Source organism: Podarcis liolepis, assembly GCF_965112155.1.
Source record: "Podarcis liolepis genome assembly, chromosome: 11".
In the NCBI taxonomy this organism is placed as follows: Eukaryota; Metazoa; Chordata; class Lepidosauria; order Squamata; family Lacertidae; genus Podarcis; species Podarcis liolepis.
Genome location: NC_139565.1, coordinates 64885762 through 64910089, shown reverse-complemented (window position 1 = coordinate 64910089; position 24328 = coordinate 64885762). Strand labels below are relative to the sequence as shown.

General features: G+C 54.7%; 3 protein-coding genes across 3 annotated transcripts in view; 2 read left to right on the top strand and 1 right to left on the bottom strand.

The window, feature by feature from the left end:
* PIGO (phosphatidylinositol glycan anchor biosynthesis class O) overlaps positions 1-24328 on the top strand; it is a 125719-nt gene that overhangs the window by 38199 nt on the left and 63192 nt on the right. The gene's annotated exons all lie outside the window — the stretch shown is intronic.
* Positions 726-8434, bottom strand: LOC310688816 (uncharacterized protein; the record flags this gene model as incomplete). Its single annotated transcript, XM_083465604.1, has 3 exons — positions 726-5924; positions 7272-7323; positions 8171-8434. 3 exons carry the CDS (start codon positions 8432-8434, stop codon positions 847-849), a joined length of 5394 nt encoding a protein of 1797 aa, XP_083321730.1. The 3' UTR covers positions 726-846.
* ATOSB (atos homolog B) overlaps positions 15733-24328 on the top strand; it is a 33918-nt gene continuing 25322 nt past the window's right edge. Inside the window, exons 1-2 of the mRNA XM_083466034.1 lie at positions 15733-15833; positions 16339-16379. The gene's annotated coding sequence lies outside the window, so the exon portion shown is untranslated. The remainder of the gene's footprint in view (positions 15834-16338; positions 16380-24328) is intronic.

Here is a 24328-nt window from a genome sequence, read left to right as displayed (position 1 = left end):
AATGTCTACCCGGTCGAAATCCAGCTTGATCTTGATATATGAAGTCCCTTAACACCACTTTTCAGCTGATTTTCCATAATCCATGCATATAACTTACAATCATTATTCAGCAATGAAACCAGTTGATGTTGTCTCTTAAGCCAACTATGGATTCTTTTAGGGTTGCCCTATTATGAAGAGCAAAAAAGAGGGTGCTATGAGAACTCTCATTTTAAATGCCCCTACTATATGTAGCCCCTTCATGGATCCCTGCCTGGTCGTGGCGAAGGGGCTTGAATAACCCCAAGAAGCTGTGAGCCATGCCACACAGGGCCACCCAAGACGGACAGGTCATAGCTGAGAGTTTAAACTAAATGTGATCCACCTGGATAAGGAACTGGCAAACCGCTCCAGTATTTTGCCAAGAAAACTCCATGGACATAAAAAAGGAGAAGCTTTGAGAAGAAAGTGAGAGTTTCCAAGGCATGGTTCATGGGGTCACGGATACGACTAAGATGACTAAACAACAATAACTATATGTAGGCTGTAGAAGCTGTGATACATTGCTGGGGGGGGGGGCAGGAGAAGAGAAGAGGAAAGCAAGTCTTCAAGCCCAGTTATGCCTATGTCTCATCGAGAAGTATAGCCAGAGACATAATGGCAAATTTGAAAAATGCACCTGGACAGAAATTTTACCCCGGAAAAAGAGGACACATGGCAACCCACTGATGGCTCCAACACAACCCTCAGATTCTTATTCTCTTTTTATTTTGTTTGGTGCCTAGAGAATTTACTTAATGAGGTCTCTCGTGAATATAAAACGTAACTATGTCAGTAAATAAATAAATTCTGGGTCCTTCAGTGCTGCTATGGTTGGGCTCTTGGCAAATGGTTGCCTCCGCGCCCTCCTTTGCTCTGCACTTGGCTCCGAGACCTTCCTCGCCGCTTGCTTGAATTTTGGGCCCTGCCCTCGGATTTCTGTTTTCTGCCACAGAATATCCAGGCCCCAATTTTTGATCTCTTTTTTCTGCTGCTTGATTTCTGGTCACTTGTGCTCAGCTTACGTTCCTTGCTGCTACACTTCTGCTCCTTGCTGCTCCATCTCTGCTCTTTGCTCCTCCATCTCTGCTCCCTGCTGCTTGACCTCCGTTCCTTAATGCTTGAACTTCTGCTGCTCGATCTCTGATCTTTGCTGCTCGATCTCTGCTCCTTGCTGCTCAATCTCTGATCTTTGCTGCTCGATCTCTGCTCCTTGCTGCTCGATCTCTGCTGCTTGCTGCTCCATCTCTGCTCCCTGCTGCTTGACCTCCGTTCCTTAATGCTTGAACTTCTGCTGCTTGATCTCTGCTCCTTGCTGCTCGATCTCTGCTCCTTGCTGCTCCATCTCTGCTCCCTGCTGCTCGACCTCCGTTCCTTAATGCTTGAACTTCTGCTGCTTGATCTCTGCTCCTTGCTGCTCGATCTCTGATCTTTGCTGCTCCATCTCTGCTCCCTGCTGCTCGACCTCCGTTCCTTAATGCTTGAACTTCTGCTGCTTGATCTCTGCTCTTTTCTGCTCGATCTCTGCTCCCTGCTACTAGATCTCTGCTCTTTGCTCCTCCATCTCTGCTCCTTGCTGCTCCATCTCTGTCCTCCACTTCCAAGCAGCCCATCTTGACTGAGCGTGCCTCTTCCTTCCCCCCTTGTTGTGGGCCTTGTGCCTCTCGCCCCACTCCTCCCTCCGCCCATTTCCGAGGGCATCCACAAAGCTGCCCTTACAGAAGATTCTTCAAGCCTGACACGGGACTCCATCCTGCCTGCCTGGAGCAGCTGCACTTTGGGGGCATGGGCTGAGCCCAGGCCTTGAGCCTCCTCACCAGCCTGCCCTGCAGAGTCTGCTACTTGACTAAAGCAACACTGGGTTTCTTCCCACTTCACAGTGACGGCTTCTCCTGCATAGCTCATGGCACCCCAGTGATGTTGGGCTCCGATTCCCCCCGCATGCCTCTGGTCCTCATCAAAGCCAGGCCCCTGGTGGCCCCGTGGCAGGCTCTCCTCCGCCTGCCTTCCCTGCTCATGCAGCCAGATGTGGCTCCCCTGCTGTGGGCCCAGCTTCTTCTCCACGATGGAGCCAAGCAGGGACAGGTTCTTGTCAGTGTCCCTGTGGCGGCCCAAGAGGATGCCTTCTCCTGCGGGCAGGAGCTGAGATGGGCCTCCTTGCTCTCCTTTGCCTTCGCTTCCGGGCTGGGTCCTCCGCAGAGCCCGGTCCCCATCAAGGACTTTTTGCTCTAGCGCCTGGCATGTCCTGCTTCCCTTGCCATCCTGGTGGGCGCAGGAGGCTGGGCGTGGTGCAGCATATTCGGCACATTCCTCGTGGGACGTTGGAGCCTCTTCTGTGTCGTGCCAGCTCTCTGGGCTGCTGCTGCTGCTGCTGCTGCATTTATCTACGACCTCTTTTCCACTCAAGGACCATTCCCTGCTCTCCTGCTCCTCCTCTTCTTGGATGTTCTCCTCCTCCTCGGCCTTTTCCTGTATGTCAAACTGGCCCCGGCTCCCCTGGGAGAAGGCCACGGCTCCTAAAGGCACCAGCTGTTCCAGAGGGGGCTGTGGGGGCCTCTGTGTCCAAGGCCTGCCCCTCCCCACCTTGCCCGGAAGACCTGAAGGGGCAAAGATCTTCAAGGACTGCAGGACTCTTCTGGGAAGCCCCCACTGCCGCTGCAGCTTCATCTTCTGCACGTGGAGCTCCAGGTGGTTACGGGTCGTCCCCGGGAGGAAGAGCAGCTCCTGTTCCAGGACAACCACTTGGATCCTGGCCCTACGGCCAGCCGGCAGGAGGGGAGAGCCTTGCATGAAGGCCCTCAGGGACCTCTGAATGAGAGCGGGCAACCCCCACTGGTGCTGCAGCCGTCTCTTCCTGACGCACAGCTCCAGGACGTCTCTGTCCGACTGGGCCAGGAATGGTGTGTGGGGCTCCAAGAACTCCTGGCCCGTCTGCTGGGGGGCGAGAGGCCGAGTGGGTGGCCCACGGAGCACCACCCGCAGCACCTCTGTGTAGCGCACCCCCAGCCCCCAGAGGGAGGCCAGGTGGCTCCGGCAAACGGCTAGCTCAATCTGACCCACGTCCTCTGGGCGGACGAAAGGAAGGAAGCTGCTGCAAGGTTGAAGGGCACCTTGGCCGGGACGTATCAGCCGGGGGAGCAACGGCCTCGTGGAGAGCGAGGCGAGGCGCCACGAGACCTGGGCCACGGGAGGGAAGACCCCCAAGAGCAGCTCCACGGACCTCTTTGCCACGTGCTGCTCCATCATCTGGTGGCTCAAGACCACCAGGTGAGCCTTCCGGGGAGTCGCCACGACACTAGCCAAAGCCCCCAGGTAGCCTCCTCTGTTGCGGTCGCCGGGGCTGTGTCCCTCAGGCAGAGCCAGGGGAGATTTTGGTGCTTCCTTCCTGGGGGGCTGGAGCCGCATCTCTGGAAACAGGAAGCGCAGGGACTCCAGTACCAACTTGGGCAGCCCCCACCGCTGGAGAACGACCCTTTTCCGCACATTCAGCTCCAGTTTATGCCGGATTTCCTTGCGGAGAAACAGGGGCCTCTCCTGGAGGACAGTCACAGTCCCCTGCCCACGCCTCTGGCGGCACAGCTGGGGGGTGGCAAGGAGAAGGTTGCGGAGGGAGCGCTGGACCAGGCTAGGCAGCCCCCAGGTGTGCTGCACCTGCTTCCTCCTGACGTGCCACTCCAGCTCTCCCCGAACCTCAGTGCCAACGAAGAGGGTCTCTGTTGCGGCGAACCTGGCTGTGGTTGTGCCGGCCACAGGCGAGAGAGGAGGGTCGGGGACCAGGAGAGCCACGGACCTCCTGTAGAGGGTGGGCAGCCCCCAACGGTAGGCCAGCTGTTTCCGGACGAGGTTCAGTTCAATCGACTGCAGCGCAGACTCTTCCAGGAAGGGGAAGGCCTGCGATCTCGGCCGGAGAGGTCTCAGCCCCTGCGGCAGGACCCTGGGAAGGGTCTCCCTGCCCACTCGGTGGCTGAGTTCTTGCGACAGACGGACCACGGGCGAAAAGAAGCCCAGTTGCATTTCCAGGACTTTCTTGGCCACTTGCCGCTGCAAGGCCTGGTGCTTGGCGTCCCAGCGGGTCTCTGGCAGGGTGGGTAGCTTTTGGGGTGGAAGCCGCTCCGCTCCGTGGGGCCCAGAGACCTTCTCCCTGTCCCTGGGCTTTATTGTTGGTAGGGGAGAGGGGGCCCGGAAGTGCTGGAGGGACTCCAAGACCCGCCTGGGGAGGCCCCAGCGCCTCTCTATCACGACTCTCTTGAGGTGGCTTTCCAGCAGCTTCTTGGTCTCCGGCGGGATGCAGGGCAGCTGCCCAATTGCAGGGCGCACTTGCTGGGAGCCCCGCGGGATGAGGAGGCGATGGGTTGGTGGCCGGGGCGGAGGAGCCGGGAGGAAGTGCTGCAGGGACCTCTGGAGGAGGCCAGGGAGGCCCCACTGGTGCTGGAGCCTCTTCTGGAGGGTGTGGGTCTCCAGGCCGGCCAAGGCAGTGGGCGCCACAAAGTCCAGAGCAGGGAGAGGTGGGGCTGGAGGCTGCAGCCTGGGGGCTCTGTGGTGAGGAGGGTGAGCCACCTGGGGGTGGGCCCGCTCAGGAGCAAGCGCCACCCTCTCTGCTTCCACCCGCGGGTGGGGATGGCTTGTTGGCTGCAGGTACTTCCAGCCCAGGGGGAATGGCTTCACCAGGGAGGCAGGCATCTTCTGGGCGGGCGGAGGGAGCTTCACTGGAGAGGCACCAGCGGGTCTGAAGCTCACGGCCGTGGCTTGCTGCTGTGCTCCTCCGGCCCCAGAACTCGCCAGCCCTCGGCCCTCGCTCTGGAGCGCTTTCCGTGGTGCGGCTGGGTGCATGTGTTGCAGGGCCTCCCGCACCCTCTGTGGCAGCCCCCAGCGCTTGAGGCGCACCATCTTCTGGAGGTGCTTCTCGAGTCCTGCCCTGGAGTCCTCGCTCAGAAAGGAGGGCGCCTGAGGCTGGGTCACAGACACAGCGTCCCCCGTGGCCTTTCGGGGGGCAGAACCTGGAGCAGCGGGCATGAAGGCCCGGAGAGAGCGCAGGAGGGACTGGGGCAGCCCCAGGGCATGCTGGGCTCGCTTCCAAAGCACGTGCCACTCCAGGATTGCCCGGGCAGCCTCCGTCAGGAAGGGAGTGTCTGTGGGAGCAAACTCTGCCCTCAGAGACCCCTGCTTCCTACAAGAAACAGGAGAGCCTTTCTCCCTGGTGCGCCCTCGTCTCTTGGGACGTCCTCTGGTGGGGCTGGTCCTTGGGGATTTCCTCTTCCTGACAAAGGCTTCCTCCTCCACAGGCTCTGCCCATACCCTGGAAGATGTGCTGCTCTCAATCCTCAGCGAACATTCAGAGACTTGCCGGAGGGTGACTTCGAGGGATGTCTTGGACCGAGCAGAAGAGGAGCTGTAGTCTGTCCTGCTGGTGAAGGAGATCTCCGAGAAGCTGAAGGTGGAGGAGCTGAGGGCGGCCTGTTCTTCCACCCAGTCGTCAGAGCAGCACATGCATTCCTCCAGGCCCCTGAGACCCTCCTGCTTAGCCTTCTTCGCCGCCCTCTGCTTCTTCGGGGGTCTGAGCTGGTGAGGACCTTTGCAGGGTGCAGGAGGTGCTCCCAGAGGGGAAAGGGAGAGGTCGCCGGCGGGGCCAGGCTCACTGTCACTCCTGAGCAAAGTGACAGAAGCGGGTGGTTTGGACATGTCTAGGCAGCTGGAGTACTCCAGGCATGAGGTGTTGGGGTCCAGCGGCGCTGGCGAAGGTGGGAGGCCCCGTCCTCTGGGGTAAGCCAGCCGTCTGGCCTGCACAGCCACCCTGTCGCAGAGGGTGCAGGCGGGGTCGGCACACAGCAGGTGGCGGATGGGGTCCTGGCGAGGGGTCCTGGGCGAGGGGCCATCCTGCTCCAGCCCAGGCCGCTGTCCTTGGAGGTCTGCAGAGGAGAAGAGGGCGAGCTGTTGGAGTGGGAATGATAGCACAGGCTTTGATAGGGAACCGACATCCAAAGACTGTGAAAGGATATTATTGGGAGATGGTATTAAGAACATGTCAAGGATGTTTGTGCAGGAAAAGCTGAGCCTTGAGCTATCCTGAGAGGGAGCAGACACGCTGTTCTCTCGCTGAATCAGGCACCTAGCTCTGACAATGCCAGCACGCTTTTCCTTCTGAGAATGTGACTTGATTTTTCAGCAAGCATAAAATTAAGGCGAGGGAATGCCTCTGGATAAGCCTGTGTGATTTAGAGGCCGGGAGACTCTTGTGGGATTCCCAGCAGCCACTGCTGCTCTGACCAAATAAAGTCACCCCAAATATCACAACTGTGTGTTTATTGATGAAATCCACCGCGCTGCGTTCTCTAATGAAAGCAGGAGGCAGAACTCTGACCGGCAAGTTGCCCATCTCCCTTCCAGGAAAAAAGCACACCAAGAACTCTGGCCAATATAAGTTTCAGTAGTGGGAGTGGTCCCTACTCGCAAATCAATAGTCAATTGTAACAAAAACTAATCCATTCATAAGTATGTATTCTGACAAGGATTAGAGATTACAAACCCAAACAGGGATTACAAACTCATAAGGATATATATATAACAGAATTATTAGTTACAGAATTAGAGATAAGAGTTTATGAGTAGAGATGTGAAGGTCTTAGTTTCAATCATTGAGCAGAAGTCAATTATGGATCAGAAACCAGTAAGTTCATGTTAGTCCATTTGAGTTTGTAATCCTTGTCAGAATACATACTTTTGAATGGATTAGTTTTTGTTACAATTGACTATTGATTTGCGAGTCGGGACCGCTCCCACGACTGAAACTTATATTGGCCTCAGTTCTTGGTGTGCTTATTTCTTGGTCCATCTCCCTTCCAGGGCATGCTATGGAATGTGTGGGGTGGAGACCCACCTGGCTGCGAGGCCCCTGCTGTTGCTGACAGCCTCTTTTCCTTCTCCTCCTCCTCCAAACCCTCAGAAGCACCCACTCCAGGGAGCAGAGAGGAGAAAGGGCGTTGGTGGAGGAGAATTTTGGGGCATGCAGGAGTTGGGCCTTGGGGGGCACCATTAGTGGCAGGATCTGGCCTGACTGCTGGTTGGGAAGGTTACAGGAAAGCCACAGCAGTTGTAGGAAGAGGAGCAGGAAAAGAGCTTGGCTGAGTTAAGGGGAGTTTGGATTTCACAGCCCCGCTTCCAAAATGGGTTCCTAACAGGGCCACCTGGTGGTGCTGATACCAATTTGGGGGAGCTGGGATCTCGGGGTGTCCCCAGGGCCACCCGCCCTGCATTACCTTTCGCCTTTCTTACAGTTGCCTGGGGCCGGTCTCTGCTCGTGGGATGAGCCTGTCAGGAAGAGACGAGGGAGAAGAGTTACTCAAAGGAAGGAAAAGAGCCTTTGTTAATTTTTAAATCTGATTTTCAAACATAAAGAAAGAAAATATAGAAAAAGAAAAGAGAGTAAGAATAAACTTACATCAAAAGATCATATATAGGCCACATATCGAGATTACTCTGAATTTCCTGACTCCCCTCCCCCCATCCCATCCATGGTCCTCTTAATTCTATTTTCAACTGCATATCAATACTTCTCCAATCTTTCCTCTTCCTAAGTTATCTATACATCCTATTACATTACAAGTGTATCTAGAATCCTGCTAATGTTTTATCCTGTTTGCAATGATTTTGTATATACATTATAAACACAATGGTTCTGCTCTGCCTCCACAGCTGGAGACAATAAATACTTTTGAATCCCAGTTGCTGCGTCCAAATCCTGCCATTGGCCTGATCCAGCACGCTCTTCTTATGTTCTTATCAACCCCAGCCAGTGCAGCTATTTGATGCTGAGGCTGATGGGAACTGGAGTCCAAAACAGCCGGAGGGCACCCGGTTGGGGAAAAGGAGGGATTCTCTGGCAAGCTTAAATGTGGAAGCAGCTGCTCCCCATCTTCTCCTGAAGCATCCTTCACCCAGACTGAGCAAAGGGCACTTTAAGGAGCTTTTGCACTTGCTACCAGACTCATTAAGGAGCCCCCAAAGCCTTGACCCTCCTCCCGCCCTTTCTGCACATGCTCAGGTGCAGAACCAGAGTTCCTAAACCAGGTCAGGTCTTGCAGATGTGGCAAGAGTGTCGTGCGCCTGTGTTGCATGAAAGTCCTGGCTGCATTTCGCCTCAGACGCAGATACCCACCCGTGGCGTCTTGGGCCAGGCACCTGCAGACAGCGGACAGGTTCTCCTCTCCGGAAGAAGCCTCCCCTGCAGAATCTTCCGGGAGAAGCAGACGAGGAGGGAGAAGACGACGCTGCCGCCGAGGAGGAACCAGGGGACCAAGCAGCAGGAGAAATAGCAGCTGAAGGAGTCATCGTGTGACACCCCCATCTTGGCTGCCCAGGCCTGTGGGCCCACAACAACTAAGCCTCCCCCTGCTGCCTTTCTGGGCCACCTGAGGCCCATGGCAGCGTTCCAGGCCACCTCATAAAGGCACCGGGCATGTCATAGAGGGGCACCCTGCCCTGAGCCAAGACCATACCCTGGTCACCCTCAGGCACCCAGTACAGTGAACCCCCAGAACATGCACCCCTTCAGTCTTACTGTGGACTCCCCTTCCTCATCGTTCCGGCTGCTGCACATTCTCTCTCTCTGGACATGGGAAAGCGAAGCAAAGAGGCAACACGAGGGTCTCTCTCTCCTAAGTCACACAAATCAATCCGCCAAGGAAACAGTTCGGTGGGGCAGCTCCGCTTGCTGTCGTCTCCTCTCCCCACTGATTTAGCTCTTGGCATTTGGGCAGGGATGTAGATGATTCATGGAGCCAGCCGAGGAGGTCCTCTCTCTGCTCTGACTTTTTGTGACGAAATAAATTCTCAGCACACACAAAAAGTATGTTTTAAAGCTTTACCGGCAGAAAGTTGCTTTAAATGTTACTAAAACAATAAACGATACATCGTCTCAGTTATACATTTCCATTTTTGCATATATTGATCCCATGTTGTTTGGATGCCTGATTATCATCTTCCAGAGCAACTATTCTATTCCCAACGTAAGTACAGAAAGCAAAATACTGGTGGTCAACAAAAGAGTTTTAAAGACGCTCTCAAAGCAAATCTTTAAAAAATGCATTATAAAAATTGATAATTGAGAAGCACTGGCCTCCAAGTGCTCCAATTGGAGAACAGCTTCTACTAATGGCATCATGGATTTTGAAGAAGCACAAATTCAGGGTGCAAGGGAGAAATGTGCTAAGAGGAAGGCATGCTTGGCAAATCCACACCGTGATCAGCTCCCGCTTGGAACCCAATGTCCCCACTGTGGAAGGACGTGTGGATCCAGAATTGGCCTCCACAGTCACTTACAGGGTCATTGTTCAAACCGTGTTTATGGAAGACAATCTTACTCAGCTACAAGGGATCGCCCAAGAAAGAAGAAGAAAGATCAGACTCACCATAGGACAATGGGAAATCCATCTCCAAAGTGGAATATGACCCAGGCTGAACAAACAAATGTGAACCAACATATAAATTAGGGCTGCCATATGCCCAGAATTTCCTGGACAGAGTCTCCATAGAGACTCCATAGTCTCTTATGGACTCACTGTTATGACCATGTTCATGGAAGACAATCTTACTCAGCTACGAGTGAAGACCAAGAGAGAGAGATTCCAGTATAAGACTCAAGAACACACCAGCTTTTTCAGCTAAAAATGGAAAGAACTCTGCCTCCATCTTTTCCAACTTGCAGCATTTTGGTCCGTGCCCAGGAAGCCCTTTGTGTGCAAAAGCAACGCCTGACTCTGAGCGGTGGGGGCTGCTTCATTAAGATTCGTGAGCACTCGGAAAGGCTGTCCTAAAACCTGTGACTCAGTCAGAAAACTCAGCTCACCCCACCTGTTCAGTGGAAAATACAATTCTTCACAGTAACTTGAGCACAATTTTATGGAACCTTAGACCAGTTCAGTGGCGTAGCGTGGGGGGTGCAAGGGGGGCAGGCCGCACCGGGCGCAACATCTGGGGGGGGGGCGCGCTCGCTGCCTCCGGAGTCGCCGAAGAGCCTCGGGCGCAGGCTGTAGCAGAGCCGCATGTCTCGCAAAACCGACAAGCTGTGCACGCGTCCGGGCTGAAGGCGCCCGGCAGGCAACGGCTCTCAGCGCTCGCCGCGGAGGACGCGCCAGGCAGCCCCTCCTCACAGCCCCGCCTCCGCCGCTGCTGCTGCAGCTGCTGGGCCATGTTGCATTTTCCTTGCCTCTCTGCCCCCCTCCTCCTCCGGGCAAGCGACGTCGTTTGGGCGGCAGCTCCAGCGACAACTCGCAGGTTAGGTGTTGGGGGGAGCGCAAATTACTTGCCTTGCCCCGGGTTAGGGGGCGCAAATTACTTGCGTTGCCCCGGGTGCTGACAACTCACGCTACGCCGCTGGACCAGTTCATTGGCTCCCAGTACGTTTCCGAGCACAGTTCAAAGTGTAGGTGCTGACCTTTAAAGCCCTAAGTAGCCTCGGTCCAGTATACCTGAAGGAGCGTCTCCACCCCCATCGTTCAGCCTGGACACTGAGGTCCAGCGCTGAGGGCCTTCTGGCGGTTCCCTCACTGCGAGAAGTGAGGTTACAGGGAACCAGGCAAAGGGCCTTCTTGGTGATGGCACCCGATCTGTGGAACACCCTCCCTTCAGATGTGAAGGAAATAAACAGCTATCTTATCTTTAAAAGACATCTGAAGACAGCCCTGTTTAGGGAAATTTTTAATACTTAATGCTGTATTGTTTTTAACACTTGATTTGGAGCCGCCCAGAGTGGCTGGGGAAACTCAGCCAGATGGGAGGGGTATAAATAATAATAATAATAATAATAATAATAATAATAATAATTCAACAATGGAGGCACAGAAGGATAGGCAGATAGATTGACAGAGTGCCCCTGGCACATCTGAAGAGTTCTCTTGCTTTGTTGTCTCAGGCTTTGAAAGCCTTTTTTGGAGACAATTCTGCCTGTTGGTCACTAGAGAGCAGCAGCGCCCTTCCTTTCTTTGAATTCTGGTTTTAAAACATGGAATTCCACACAAGCCTTTCAAAGGAATTGCAGTCAGTGCCTTCCTTGCCAAGCCTCCTTCCTGTATTATGTGCAGTCAGCAGGAACAATTGCTGTCCCCAGTCTGGTGAGTGACGGCCTTCCTTATTGTCAGGCACACTTCCAAGAAGGGGCTCCAAATCTAAGTGGCACTTCCTTCGCTGTCAGCCTCAGACTGAGCTGGTCAGGGACAATACAAGGAACCACCAGTTTTCTGGGGCCAGACCCACACCTTTCTCGTCTCAAACACTGCCTACCTAACACCTCTTTTTCCGGTTCTTCTTCTTCTTTCTTGGGCGATCCCTCGTAGCTGAGTAAGATTGTCTTCCATAAACACAGTTTTAACAATGAGTCCGTAAGTGACTGTGGAGGCCAATTATGGATCCACACATCCTTCCACAGTGGGGACTTTGGTTTCCGGGCGGGAGTTTTTCCGGTACCTTGGGCTCAGTGCCTCTGAGCACGTGCAGATTCTCCTTCCCTCTCCCAAATGAAGCTAACCACCATTACGACAAAGTGTTCCTGAGTTTTAGTCAACAGCTTTTTCCTTCATGAGGAAAATGCCTTCTTGTCTGCCAAAGAACTAAAGTGGTACCTCGGTTTTCAAACGTCTCTGTTGACAAACATTTCAGTTTTCGAACGCTGAAATACCGGAAGTAAATGCTTCGGTTTTTGAACACACCTTGGAGGTCAGAAACACGCCTTGGAGGTCAAAAACATGCCATGCGGCTTCCATATTGAATTTTCTTTATCAAGGCTTCCATACTGAGTTTTCGGTTTTCGAATGTTTCAGAACTCAATCAGTCTTCTGGAATAGATGATGTTCGAAAACCGAGGTACCATTGTATTTGGGGGCGTCCTGGACTCCAGCTGTGCTCTCGGTCTGGTCTGCCTTTCTGTCTGCAGCAGCCTGGGCTGATTCGTAAGACGGTTGCTGCCCAGCCGGTCCCTGCTTCAGCCTGGCTGGTTGGGAAGTCGAAAACCTCTCCCAAAGGAGCGCCACTGCCTATGCCCTTGCTGCCCGTGAGGGGCGCAGCGCTCCCTGCCCCCCTGAGGACCCTGAATGGGAAAGGGCAGCTCCTGCAGCCACAGGTGCAGCAAGGAGGGACTGGCAGAAGGAACCTTCTTCTCCTTCGGTGGCTTTTGCATCTTCCAATTCCAACGTGTGTTGGTGAAGCAGTACAATTTCCATGCAGCAGTTTCTGCTCTGAGGCTTCCCTTCCCTCCTCTGGCTTTAACGCAGGACGCATGTGTCTGGGGTCCCAGCAGCTCACTCGCTGTCATTGATCTACAACCGTAGAACGGTAGAGTTGGAAGGGATCCCCAGGGGTCATCTAGTCCAACCCCCTGCAAGGCAGGAATCACAGGTGTCAGGTGAATGTCTGACAGGTGGCCCTCCAGCCAGCGACAGAGAGTCCATCACCTTCTGAGCGAGTCAAACTGCTCTTCATGTCAGAAAGTTCTTCTCGATTTCATAAAACTTTACACCATTTGACTGTAAAAACAAAACATGCCAAACAACTCAAAGCCGTTTATGGAGAAGGTAAAACCAATTATCGACAAAAATATTAACAAGTTTGTGTCCTTACATGACGTCTTCCCCCGCGCTCAAGCAACCACCCGCTCAGAACATAAAATCAGCCTGCAGGATCAGGCCAAGGGCATCCCGTCCTCACAGTAGCCTGTGAGAAACCAGTAAGCAGGATTCGAGCGCCAGAGCCCTCTGCCCTCCTGAGGGTTCCAGCAACTGGAACTGAGAGGCATTGCTGCCCTGACTGCAGAGGCAGAGTGTGGCAGACACGGCTAGTGGCCCTCAAGCCCTCTCCTCTGCCATGAATTTGCCCAATCCCCTCTTAAAGCCCTCTGGCTTGGTGGTCACCACTGCCTCCTGTGGCAAGGAGTTCCACAGGTTAACTCTGCGCTTCATAAAGAAGGGCTTTCTTTTCTTGTTGCAGGAATTTATGTATAGGTTGGGGGAGGTGCCCCTCCAGCAGATATCCTGCACATGCAGCCCACTACCAAAACCAGCACAATCGCTTTTGTGACTTTTGTGGCTTGTCCCCACAAAACACTTCATCACAGTTTCTTCCTAGCTATTCCAAGGGCCTTTGCTGCAGGATACCAAATGTAAGAATTCACTGATCAATGCATCTATGTACTGGCTCACTGGGAAAACTTCAGAAATTCATCTAGACATGTGAGCTCAGCTCCTCAGCAGCCCCTCTGCCCAAATGATAATCCGTGGCATCCTGATACCTGAGTGCCAGACAGGTAGCCATTCCAGAAATAACAAACCCAGATGAAGACAAAAGGATGTGATGAACTTGGCTGGGAAACAGGGAAATGTAAATGTCTCTTTTGTTACACTTGATGGGTGTTTGGTGGAGGGCAAGGGGAACCATGGGGCAGGGTCCAGGATGCTCATATCACTGCCACCAGACCTCCCCTTTCATGATGTAACCGTGATGTATGAGTGATGTAGTTTGGAGGGTGTAACGTGGGGATTAGCAGCTAATAAAAGTTTGGTGGCTCTTTTGTTCGGGGCTTCCATCTTGTTCCATCCACCTGGTGGCAGATGGGAGTCCTGTCCCGACCGTCTTCAACAAAGACCAAGCCTCCTGGCTGCTGTTTTGCTCTGGTATTCCTGGCTGGTGTCCTTGTTTTTTTGTCCAAGGGAGCCCTCAGATTTCTCCATTAACCTTCTCCATCCTGAATCTTCTAGCATTCAGCTTCGCAGATGTCTCCCTGCTTCAAGGCAGTGAAGAGCTTAGCAGCAACTGCACATGCTCATTCACAGAAGAGAAAAGCAACAAGGCCAGGGCGGCTCAGGACAGGAAGAGGTGACTCATTCCTTATTTTTACTTTTGCCCCTGGCTCTCTCTCTCTCTCTCCCTCTTGCCCTCCTTTTGCTGCCCTTTCCTTTGGCTGCGCAGCTGCAACCTCTCCTCAGCCGCCTGACTCACCTCTTCTCTCGGGATGACACCTGGGTTTTCGAAAGGGATTTAAAAACACCCAAACAGCTGCTGCGGTTTTGCTCTCACCAAGTGAAACGTGCAGAGCAAATGCAAGCGGGCAGCCTTCCCCAACCTGGTGCCCTCCGGGTGTTTGGGACTACAATGCCCATCAACCCCAGCCAGAGCAGGTAAATAACACTTAGGCAGATGGGAGTTGTAGTGCACAACACCAGGTTGGGGGAAGCTGCGTCAGAGTTCCGTGGCGAATTCTTTTTCAGGCCCAAATATAATGGATAAAAGAGTTCTGGAGGTTACCCAGCTGAGCTTAGTGCTCCTGAGACTCTGCCAGCCTCCCTGGGTATCTCTGAATCAAGAAGTCCATTCTCAACGAAGCAAAGAACAAATAGGTAACTTTCCCTTAAGAGCGACTTCTGCCCCTGAGAACATTGGCCAGTGTGATACCAATTTAAAAAAATGAATATTGGAAAATGCAGGTCAGGAGCTGAGCATCTATTCCGGGGAAAGTGCTGGGAAACATTTCTATATCTATATAGCATTACAAAGCATTGGATTTTGCTGAAGAAGGAAACAGCCTGGCTTCTGGAAGGGGGAAGCCCTTCCAAACTAGCCTTTCAGAGCTCCTGGAGAATGTCAGTCACCCAGGGCTGGATTTGGTTTGGAGGAGGCCCTCAGCTCCTGAAGGGAATGGGGCCCTTTATACGTCCAGCTGTCCTTTCTCAACAACAAATGGTCGCTTTGCAACAGGGGTGGGCTCCTGTTGCTCAGTCCCAGCTCCTGCCCACCTAGCAGTTCGAAAGCACCTCAAAGTGCAAGTAGATAAATAGATACCGCTCCGGCGGGAAGGTAAATGGTATTTCTGTGCGCTGCTCTGGTTTGCCAGAAGCGGCTTAGTCCTGCTGGCCACATGACCCGGAAGCTGTACGCTGGCTCCCTCGGCCAGTAAAGCGAGATGAGCGCCGCAACCCCAGAGTCGGCCACGACTGGACCTAATGGTCAGGGGTCCCTTTACCCTTTTTTATATTTATGGACCTAATTTATGGACCTAATAGGTATCTCAAGCCATTTGCACATAACAAAATATGTATTTTATCAAAGTAATTGTGATATTTTAGTGAGGAGGCTAGCAGGCGGGGCCCATGACTTACATCATAGGAGCCTGCACAAAACAAAACACTGTTGCTGGATGTAGGTTTTATTTTATTTGTTTTTTATCTTATATTTTGGAAATGAACATCCAGGTGTTGTTTTTTTCCTTTAATTTTTTGGGGGGCCCCGAGAGAGTGGGGCCCTAAGCTAGAGCTTGTTGAGCTTCTACGTCAATCCAGCACTGCGAGTATCTCCCTGGCTTTGGGGATCCACGGAGCCGGCGGGAGTGGAAGCTCCAGTCCCAGGAGCAGTCCACCTCCCAGTCCAGCTCCGGGGCGGGCTGGGCCGCCGCCTGCCCAGGATGCTGCTCTCCCGGCCGGGCCTCGCCTGCTCCCTCTCCGGGCGGCGGGGCTGGACTGGATGGCCTCGGAGGGTCCCTTTGGGCCGGCCGCCCGGCTCCCGCCCCTCCGGGTCCCGCCGCCCAATCAGACGCGCCCTCCTCCCTCCGCGTCGCCGCCCACCGCGCTGTCATCACAGACCTGCACGTGGAGGGGGCGGGGCCGCCGCAGGAGCCGCGCCCCGCCATTGGCCGCCGGGCGCCGAGGTCTCCAATGAGCGCGGGCGGGGGCGGGGCCGGGCGGCGGGGCCCGGAAGCTGCTGCTCCTGCGGGGCTGCGAGGAGGAGGCGGGCGGGGGCGACCGCGGAGCCGGATCTGCGCCCCCCCTGCAGGGAGACAGGTGGGCCAGGCGGGGGAAATTGCCCCGGAGCAAGCAGGGAGGGGGAGGGGAGGAGCAGGATTTATGGGGCGGGGGGTGGCTTTTTTGGGGGGGGGGGTCAGAGGCAGGCATCCCATGCAGCCTTGGGGGGATTCCGTTGGGGGTTGCGCAGGAGAGCTTCTCGAGGCTTTAAGGGCGTGGGTTTTTTGGGGGGGTCCATAGCACTTGCCCCCCTAAGATTGCCTTGGGTCGCGACCCTTTTTCTTCTTCTCCCCCCCCACAAAAATAAATAAATGGGAAGGTGGGGGGGCTTGCAAGGGACCCCCCAAAGTGGAACTGGGTGGGGGTGTCAGCCCCTAGAGAAGAAAGGGAAGGCGGTATTTTTTTTGGGGGGGGGTCTTGAGCCTGTGCCCTCCCCCCAAAAGCCGAGGGGCTGCTTTGCATCAAAGCCCTGCGCGTGAATTCGGTGTTTTATTCTTTTCTCTCTCCCCCCCCCCCTTCTTTGCTTTCTTCCTCCTCCTGAAAGGTTCGCTGCCGGCCTGGTTGCCAGAGACGGGAGGCCTGCAGGTAAGAACCGGATCTGACTTGACTGCTGCTGCTGCTGCTGAGCTCTTTTCTGCCTCTGCTCATGGGGCAATGGGGCTCTTTCTTGCAAAGGATCCCTTTCACTCTGCTCAAGAGGCGCTGGAGCCTTTGCACATTCTTCTTCTGGGTGGGGGTGAGGGGTTTTACTTACTTGTTCATTTTACTGCATTTCTGTCTCCCCTTTCCTCAAGGATCACAGGGTGGTATACGTGCTTTTCTTGTTGATATGGGGTCATAGAATTGTAGAGGGTCATCCATTCCAACCCCCTGCATTGCAGTGCCTTTTGCCCCAAAGTGTGACTTGAACCCGTGTCCCTGAGATTAAGAGTCCCATGTTGCGCAAGAGTCCCAGCCACATTGTTCCCTGGGCTCAGGCACCTTCTTCTTTTTCTAGGCAACCCCAAACATTCCATTTTATGGCTGTGATTCTTGCTTTCTCATTAAGGAAAAATGGGCCTTGTTTCTGAGCATAGTTGGAATCCCCCAGAAATATCGCTGCTCCGATGCTTCCAGGGAGGACTGGAAGCTTGGTTGCTCTGTTGTGTGAGCACTTTTAAAAAGCTGAATTAAAGCAATGGCTGAGCTTTATGGATTTTGCACCTGTATCTCTTCACCCTGTCTCAATGTGCCTGAATTTCTTTCCCACTCTGTGCTGCAATCCCCTGCAAGTAAGTCCAGCTGAACTTAGTGGACTTACTTCTGAGTAAGTGTTCATAGGCATCTTCAGGATTTTGTTCGGATGAATATGCCACTCTCCGCCCCAAAAGGTGCTTAAAGCAGCTCATAGCGTTATAAAGAGACACAGACAAGCATTAGAACTAGTAAAATACAATAAATTGGAAAGAAAAATAGAGCCAGCTTAGCTGCTGTTGCTACCAAGAGCTTTCGGGGAGCGCTGAGAACATTTGAGAATACCATTAAAGACGTCTCCTTGTTTGTAGACTTCCTCCTTCCCCCTTTCCCAATCTGGCTGAATTCTGGGCAGGTTACTCCCCACCTCCAGTTACGAGAATGTCTGTGGCGAGGAGGGGGGGGGTGTCTGCGCTCTGGGCTTCCTTTCATAACCACAACTTCTGCCCTGTTCCCCGGCCCTTGCCTGGCAGCCTCTGGCTTCCCCATCGCTGTCTGGCTTCAGAGCTGTGATGACTTCCTGTCATTTGTGCTACCAGTCTGCCAGCCAGGTGCTGTGCTGGGCAACAGGAGGGCAAGTCAGCTGCCCATGCCAGGACAGAGCTGCCTTATCAAGACAGACAAAATGAGCAGCTAGGGGGAAGGTTGCAGTGGCGGTGGGAAAAGAGGGCCTAGAAGAGGGAGGCATCCTGACCAGGCTGTTTTGAGTGCATGGCGGTTGGCACCCGCGAGAGGAGACCACTAAGGACAGTGCGCACAGAGAGTGGGGCGCAGGATCCCTGGGTGATTATACACATCTTGTGGGGAGGAGTGGAATGCTTTCGGAGGCTGCCACTTGCAGAGAGAGACACCTGAGCTTTGGGGTTTTGACCCCTTCTTGGCACTGGAAGAATGCCCTGTGCCCAAATTGGGGCTTCCTTTTCGTGCCATATTGCACCTTGAGCTTTCATTCTTTCCCTGATAATTGTGTTGGCCTGCCTTGTGCAGGACCCATCATTTGGCCCAGGACTGGACTTTGGTAATCTTTGGTGAGTGAGGTCGGCATTTGGCGCCCCCGAATGGATCTTCTCAGTTTTGGATCTTCTCAATTTAGCAGGCCCTCGGCTTGGCATCCTGTGCAGGGGAACCGCCCACACCGTCCTAAATCTGGGGCTACTTGGTCCCTCCCTGAAGTCTCATGTTGGTGGCAGCAGCTGCTTCCTGTCAGTTCTTCTCTGACCTGCCTGGGCTTGTGCCCCTGGTTAATCCAGAATAACTCCGTGGCATCCAGAGCGAGGTGTGGAGACACGCTGGAGGTGACCCCTCTCACGTCTCCTGCCTTGCTCATTTAGCCACGCTCTCCCTTTGTTGCCGCAGCCAGTCCTCTGACCTGTGCCTAGGATCATGGGGCGCTCGAGTTGGAAGGGATCCCGAGGGTCATCCAGTCCAACCCCCTGCAGTGCAGGAATCTCCTCTGCGCACATTGCAGCACATGTGTGCCTCCGATTCACCGTTGGCAGGGGGGGGGGCATCCTGTCTTGGATGCCCATGCTTGGTGCAAGGTCTTATCAACCCTGCATGTTGCCATCAGCTTATGTTTGCTTGTGATGTGTGGGGTGGATTTATAAGTGTGTTTTATTCTCCTTACCATGTTGTAGGAATCAATTTTTCCAAAATAATTTTACTTAGTTGACTTGGACAGATTTTGGAGATTTGCCCCCACCACTTGGGGGGTAGGGAAATGCAATGAGAGTAGTTGACTCGGGAGGCAGTAATGCTTCTGAATACAAATCGATTTATTTTATTTATTTCATAAAATTTATATGCTGCTTAACTGTAAGGAAAAATAACCCCTCAAAGCAATTTGCAAAAAGAATTAAACAATAAAAAATATCAATTAAAAGCCGCCATTTAAAACAGCCAAAGAGCAGTGAAAAGGAAAGATAAACTACAAACAGATTGTGGATTTTTGGGTGGGCTTGCTTAAACAAAAACATCTTTAGCAGGTGCCAAAAAGAGTTCTGTGAAGGCGCTTGAATGTTGCCACTAGGCAGGGAGTTCCCCAGGACGGGTGGATTTCTCACAGATGCGAAATGGGTGTCGTGTGGCACATAGAACACTGCCCGTCTGCGGGTGAGAGCGGTTGCGTGGGCATCTAGGCTGCAGAGCGCAGGAGCGAAGGCTGCCCTTGTGCTTGGGTCCTGCTCGCGGGTGTCTTGGAAGAGCATCTGATTGGCCACTGTGAAAATAAAAGGCGGCTGAACTAACTGGGCCACTGGCCTCATCCAGGAAGCTTATATTACATTCTTAGCTGGGGGAGCAGCAGGACGAGTAGTTTTTGCTGAATCATGCAGACATACCAGCAAGGACCCCTCCAACATTGAAACACGTTTGCCTCTTTCTCCACACCCTCTCCATAAAATTTAAATAAATATTTGGAGCATTCCCCCCTGTGCATTGGGCACCTAGGGTGGTTCTGCGGAAGTGGCTGGATCCTGTACTCCTGACTGCAAGCTGTGCCTCTGCCAGCTCCTGTGAATGCTGTGCAGCCGGATGGGAGCCCCCCTCCCCAGTCTCCCAGTTGGATCCCAAGGGGAGCTGGTCCCCTCCTGAAGAGCTGGAGCCACGAGTGGCCAGGGGCGTCCTGTGGCCTGGGTTGCAAGTGCCGGGTGAAGGCCCAGTCCCTCTTTGCAGGAGAGCCAGCTTTGGGATCTGGGCCAAATTCCAGCTGGGGCAATTTAATCCTCCTCCTCCTCCTCCTCTGACCTTGCTTGCATGAGAGATTCCACAGCCCCTTGCTTCCTGCCCTCGGGGGTTGAGGAGGTGAAGCCACAACACCTCCCCCAGTTGGAGGGCAGTGGGGCTTGTCCTGCTCTCAGGGTGCCTCTCTTTCTAGATCCAGCTGGTGGGAGGTGCTGCTCTGGCATTCCAGAATTGGTCCTGCCTGCTCTGGGTGTGGCCACTGATGCTCAGTCTGGCTTGGTGTGCCCCAGTTGCACAACAGATGCCCGGGGAGGGTGGCAGTGGTGGTGCCCAGGACTGGGCAGCGGGAGGCCTGGGGAGCAAGCGAGCAGGCGAGGGATGTGCCGCCCGGTGGGTGGGAATGGCCTTTGGACTGCGGCTCCTCCGCATGGGATTCCCGGCCCAAAAGGGACCCTCTAAAAATAACCGCTGCTGTCTCCTTCGGTCTCCCAGCGCGTGAGCCATGGGGCTGTCCTGGAGGGGGGCAGCAGGCGGTAACGTGAGCTGCCAACATTACGCAGCCTTTATCTGTCATATTATGTCTCAGCTCCGGGTGCCCTGAGTGGATCCTCTGCTGGGGGGAGGGTTGTGTGGTTTGGAGGGCCAGGAAGGAGACTGGAGAGGGCGACTCTTGTGCTCGGATCCTGCTCGCTGGTTTCCCAGAAGAGGCGTCTGGTTGCCCCCCCCCCCACCTGAGAACAAGAGGCTGGACTAGACGGGCCCCCTTTGGCCTGACCCAGCAGGTTTCTCTTGTGTTCTTATGGTGTCCAGTATGGTGTCCAGAGGACTGCGGGTGGCGCTGTGGGTCAAACCACTGAGCCTAGGACTTGCTGATCAGAAGGTCGGTGGTTTGAATCCCCGTGATGACGGGGTGAGCTCCCCTTGCTCGGTCCCTGCTCCTGCCAACCTAGCAGTTCGAAAGCACCTCAAAGTGCAAGTAGATAAATAGGTACCGCTCCGGCGGGAAGGTAAATGGCGTTTCCGTGCGCTGCTCTGGTTCGCCAGAAGCGGCTCAGTCATGCTGGCCACATGACCCGGAAGCTGTACACTGGCTCCCTCGGCCAAGAAAGCGAGATGAGCACCGCAACCCCAAAGTCGGCCACGACTGGACCTAATGGTCAGGGGTCCCTTTACCTTTACGGTGTCCAGGGGAAGGAGCTGGGTCTCTCCAAGGTGGTCCCAAGCAGGGCATGAGGGTGGTGGTCTTGTGCCAAGGAGCCAGCCTGCATTGGCTGGCAACTCTTTGGGCTTCTTTCTGCCCCCCCTCTTCTTTCTGCCCCCCCCCCCGGGGGGGCCGGACACAAGGGTTGCATCCTTAGATTTGGGTAACCTTGTGCCTTGGTGTCTCCGTTGTGGCACAGTGGGGTCAGAAGAGGGTGGGCGCTGTATACCACCTCCGGTATCAGTATGGGGGGGTAGTACATGCCTCTGAATAATGCTGATCTGCTTGGCCCCTGTGCGAACAGGGGGCTGCACTCGATGGGCCCCCTTTGGCCTGACGCAGCAGCCAGTCTTCCTAGGTTTTGTTTTGCTTCTTAATTAAATGATTGATCTACTGATTGATTGATAAATTGGCCTTTCCTCCCAAAGGAGGCCAGGGATTAAGAGGGTTCCATCCACCTCCCGTTGGGGCACAGAGACTCTCTCAGCGGCAGACAGAGTGTCCTGGGCATGACTCGGTGCCCCTCGCCCAGGCCTGCCCACACTATGTGGCAGAGCCTCTCCAGGTGCTCCAGCAGAGAAGGGCCTGCTCCTCACCTGCTGCCTGTTCCTTCTAACAGTCAGGAGATGCTGTCAAGAAACCTTGCGCAAGCCGGGCGTTTGGTGAAGTTGACTAAATGGGCAGCCCTAAAAGTGGGGAGGCGACACCAAGCAGAGTTCGCTCTGGAATGCCTTCTGAGCCCCAGGCCTTGGCCCCTGAGCATGTGGCGAGTTCCTTTCCTTGGCCACTGCCCAGTCCCTCCTGGCAATTCTTTCAGGCAGCCCACTCCCCCTGCTTGGATCTTATCCCCTCTGCACTGGGGGACAAAGCAGAGGGAGGGGGAGCGGAGCCCGCCCAGGCCACTGAGGCACGTGATGGAGGGGAGAGTCACCATGGCAACCCTTGCAGGGGCTGCTGGAGGAGAGCTGGGCTGTGGAAGGAGCTGCCAGTGTCAGAAGTGGGGTGATTGTGGCAGGGCAGCCTGTCTCGCCCACTCCCAGCAGGACCCCCAGAGCAGCTGCCCGCCCCCCTCCTAGGATGTTCCTGGAGGGGGCAAGGGCTCTTCATCCACCCCCCTCTTCCCTGCCCAGGCCTTGTTCAAGGTTTCCATGGAGGGGATCAGTCTCCCCAGACCTAGTGAGCACACCTGGAGCGAGCTCCCCGGGACCCACGGCCATCTCCTCCATACGGCCCTGATCCGGGTGCTCCTCTGCCAGCCTTTCTCCTCTGCTGCTGGGTCCTGGCACCTTGGCTAGTGAGGGAGGCAGGCACAGAAATGGGGTCCTGGCTGGAGGTTCAGAACAACACAAAGCTGTTGTCAGGACACTGGTTCACCTAGTTCAGTCCTGCCCACTCTGACTGGCAGCCCCTCTCTAGGGGCTCCTGCAGGGGGTCTGTCCCTCCCTCCGTAGCTGGAAATGTCATGGGGGTGGGATGGGGAGAGTTGAAGCTGGGACCTTTTGTTCACGTTTTATTATTGACTTGTTCCATTTATCTCCCACCGTCTCATTCTGCTCTCCCCCTCCTCATTTAACCCCCAACAACCACCCTGTGAGGTAGAAATAAAAAAATTCCTTCCAGTAGCACCTTAAAGACCAACTAAGTTAGTTCTTGGTATGAGCTTTCGTGTGCATGCACACTTCTTCAGATACACTGAAACAGAAGTTGCCAGATCCTTCTATATAGTGAGAAGGTGGGGAGGGGTGTTACTCAGAAGGGTGGTGGGAATGGGTGATTGGCAGATAGCTGAGATGAGCCTGTTGACGACTCTTAACGACTGCAATAGGTCTTACAGGAAAAGGCAAGGGGTGAGAAGGTGAAAAATGGCTTAGTCATGTATAATGAGATAAGAATCCAATGTCTCTGTTCAGACCAGGTCTCTCCATGGTTTTAAGTTTGGTAATGAGTTGTAATTCAGCAGCTTCTCTTTCCAGTCTATTTCTGAAAAAAAAAAATTATTATTTTTTTTATTTTGACTATGGCAGACCAACACGGCTACCTATCTGTACCTGTGAGGTAGGTTAGGCAGAGAGAGCCAGTGGCTGGCCCAAGTGAGCCTCATGGCCCAGTGGGGATTTGAACCCTGGTTCCCCACATCCTAGTCCTCCGCTCTAATCACTGCACTCCTGATGGGAGTTGTAGTCCTGAACACCAGCTTGGCAAAGGCCGCCAAATGGTCATGGAACCTCCTTTGGAAGGGAGCCTGCGCTGGTTTTGCACTGCCCTCTGCTGAGTGGTAGTTCTGCCTGTGTTCTGCTAATGATTAAATGGAACTGGAAATGAAAATTGTATCAGTAACAAGAAGACAGCAAGGCAACCTATAAAGGACAATCACTGCAGGCAATGGGCAGCCAGGCTTATCTGGCATTAAAACAGATGTTGCCCCTTGTGGAATGACGCCTCTTCCACTGAAGTCAGCCTGGAGGCTCATGTAGCTGGGTGTTGCCTGCACGGACTGGCAGCAGCTCTCCAGGAAGGAGGACGAGCCTCCCTTGGGCAGGCCAGGCGAGGCCACTGGGAACTGAACTTGCACCTGCCCTGCAGCTCTCTGCTTGGATCCAGGCTCCCCAGACACTCACTCTCTCACAGGGGTGGTATTCCAAGGAAGCTTTACTCAGGGTAGAACCAACTGAATTTAATCTTAGAATGGGGGAGTTGGAAGGGACCCTAAGGGTCATCCAGCCCAACCTGCTGCAGTGCAGGAATCTTTTGCCCAACGTGGAGCACGAGCCTAAGAGTACCACACTCTACCAACAGCGATCCATTGATTTCAATGGGTCTCCTCTGCGTAAAACCCCGTCGACTGCCACCCACGTTTCTGAGGTTGCCCCAGAAGCGCGAGAAGAGCCGACCTTTCAGAGGGCGCGGAAGGGCGCATAAAAAAACCTTCCCCAAAACGCACCCCCACCCCCCCCCGCCCTGGAAAGCGGCCCTTTGGAAATCTTGGCTAACATGGGGCGCCCCCCCCCGCAAGGGATCCTCTCCCTGGTGGATCCTCTCCGCGCTGCGCCCCCAGGGAGCGCGTCTCCTGCGGCGGAGCAGCACGCGCTCCTTCCCCGCCGCCGAGGGATCCCTGCCGCCTCCGCGCGGGGATCCCTCGGCCGCCGCCGCCGCCACGTCTCCTTCCTGCGCCGGGATCTCCCCGCCGGGCGGCGCCCCTGCGCCCCGAAGCTGCGCCCGGCGGAGGGAGGGCGGCGCGGAGTGGCTGGTGCGCCCGGCTGTTGCGCATCCGCGGGCGGCGCATGGCCCGGGATTGCGCGCGGCGGGGCTGCGCGGACTGGGGCGGGGGGGGCGGTTTGGGGGTGGGGGGTGTCGGAGGGGGCGGGGTCTTAGCCCCGGGGAGGGCGGAGCTAGGGCTGAGGGGCAGGCGGGCCGTCCA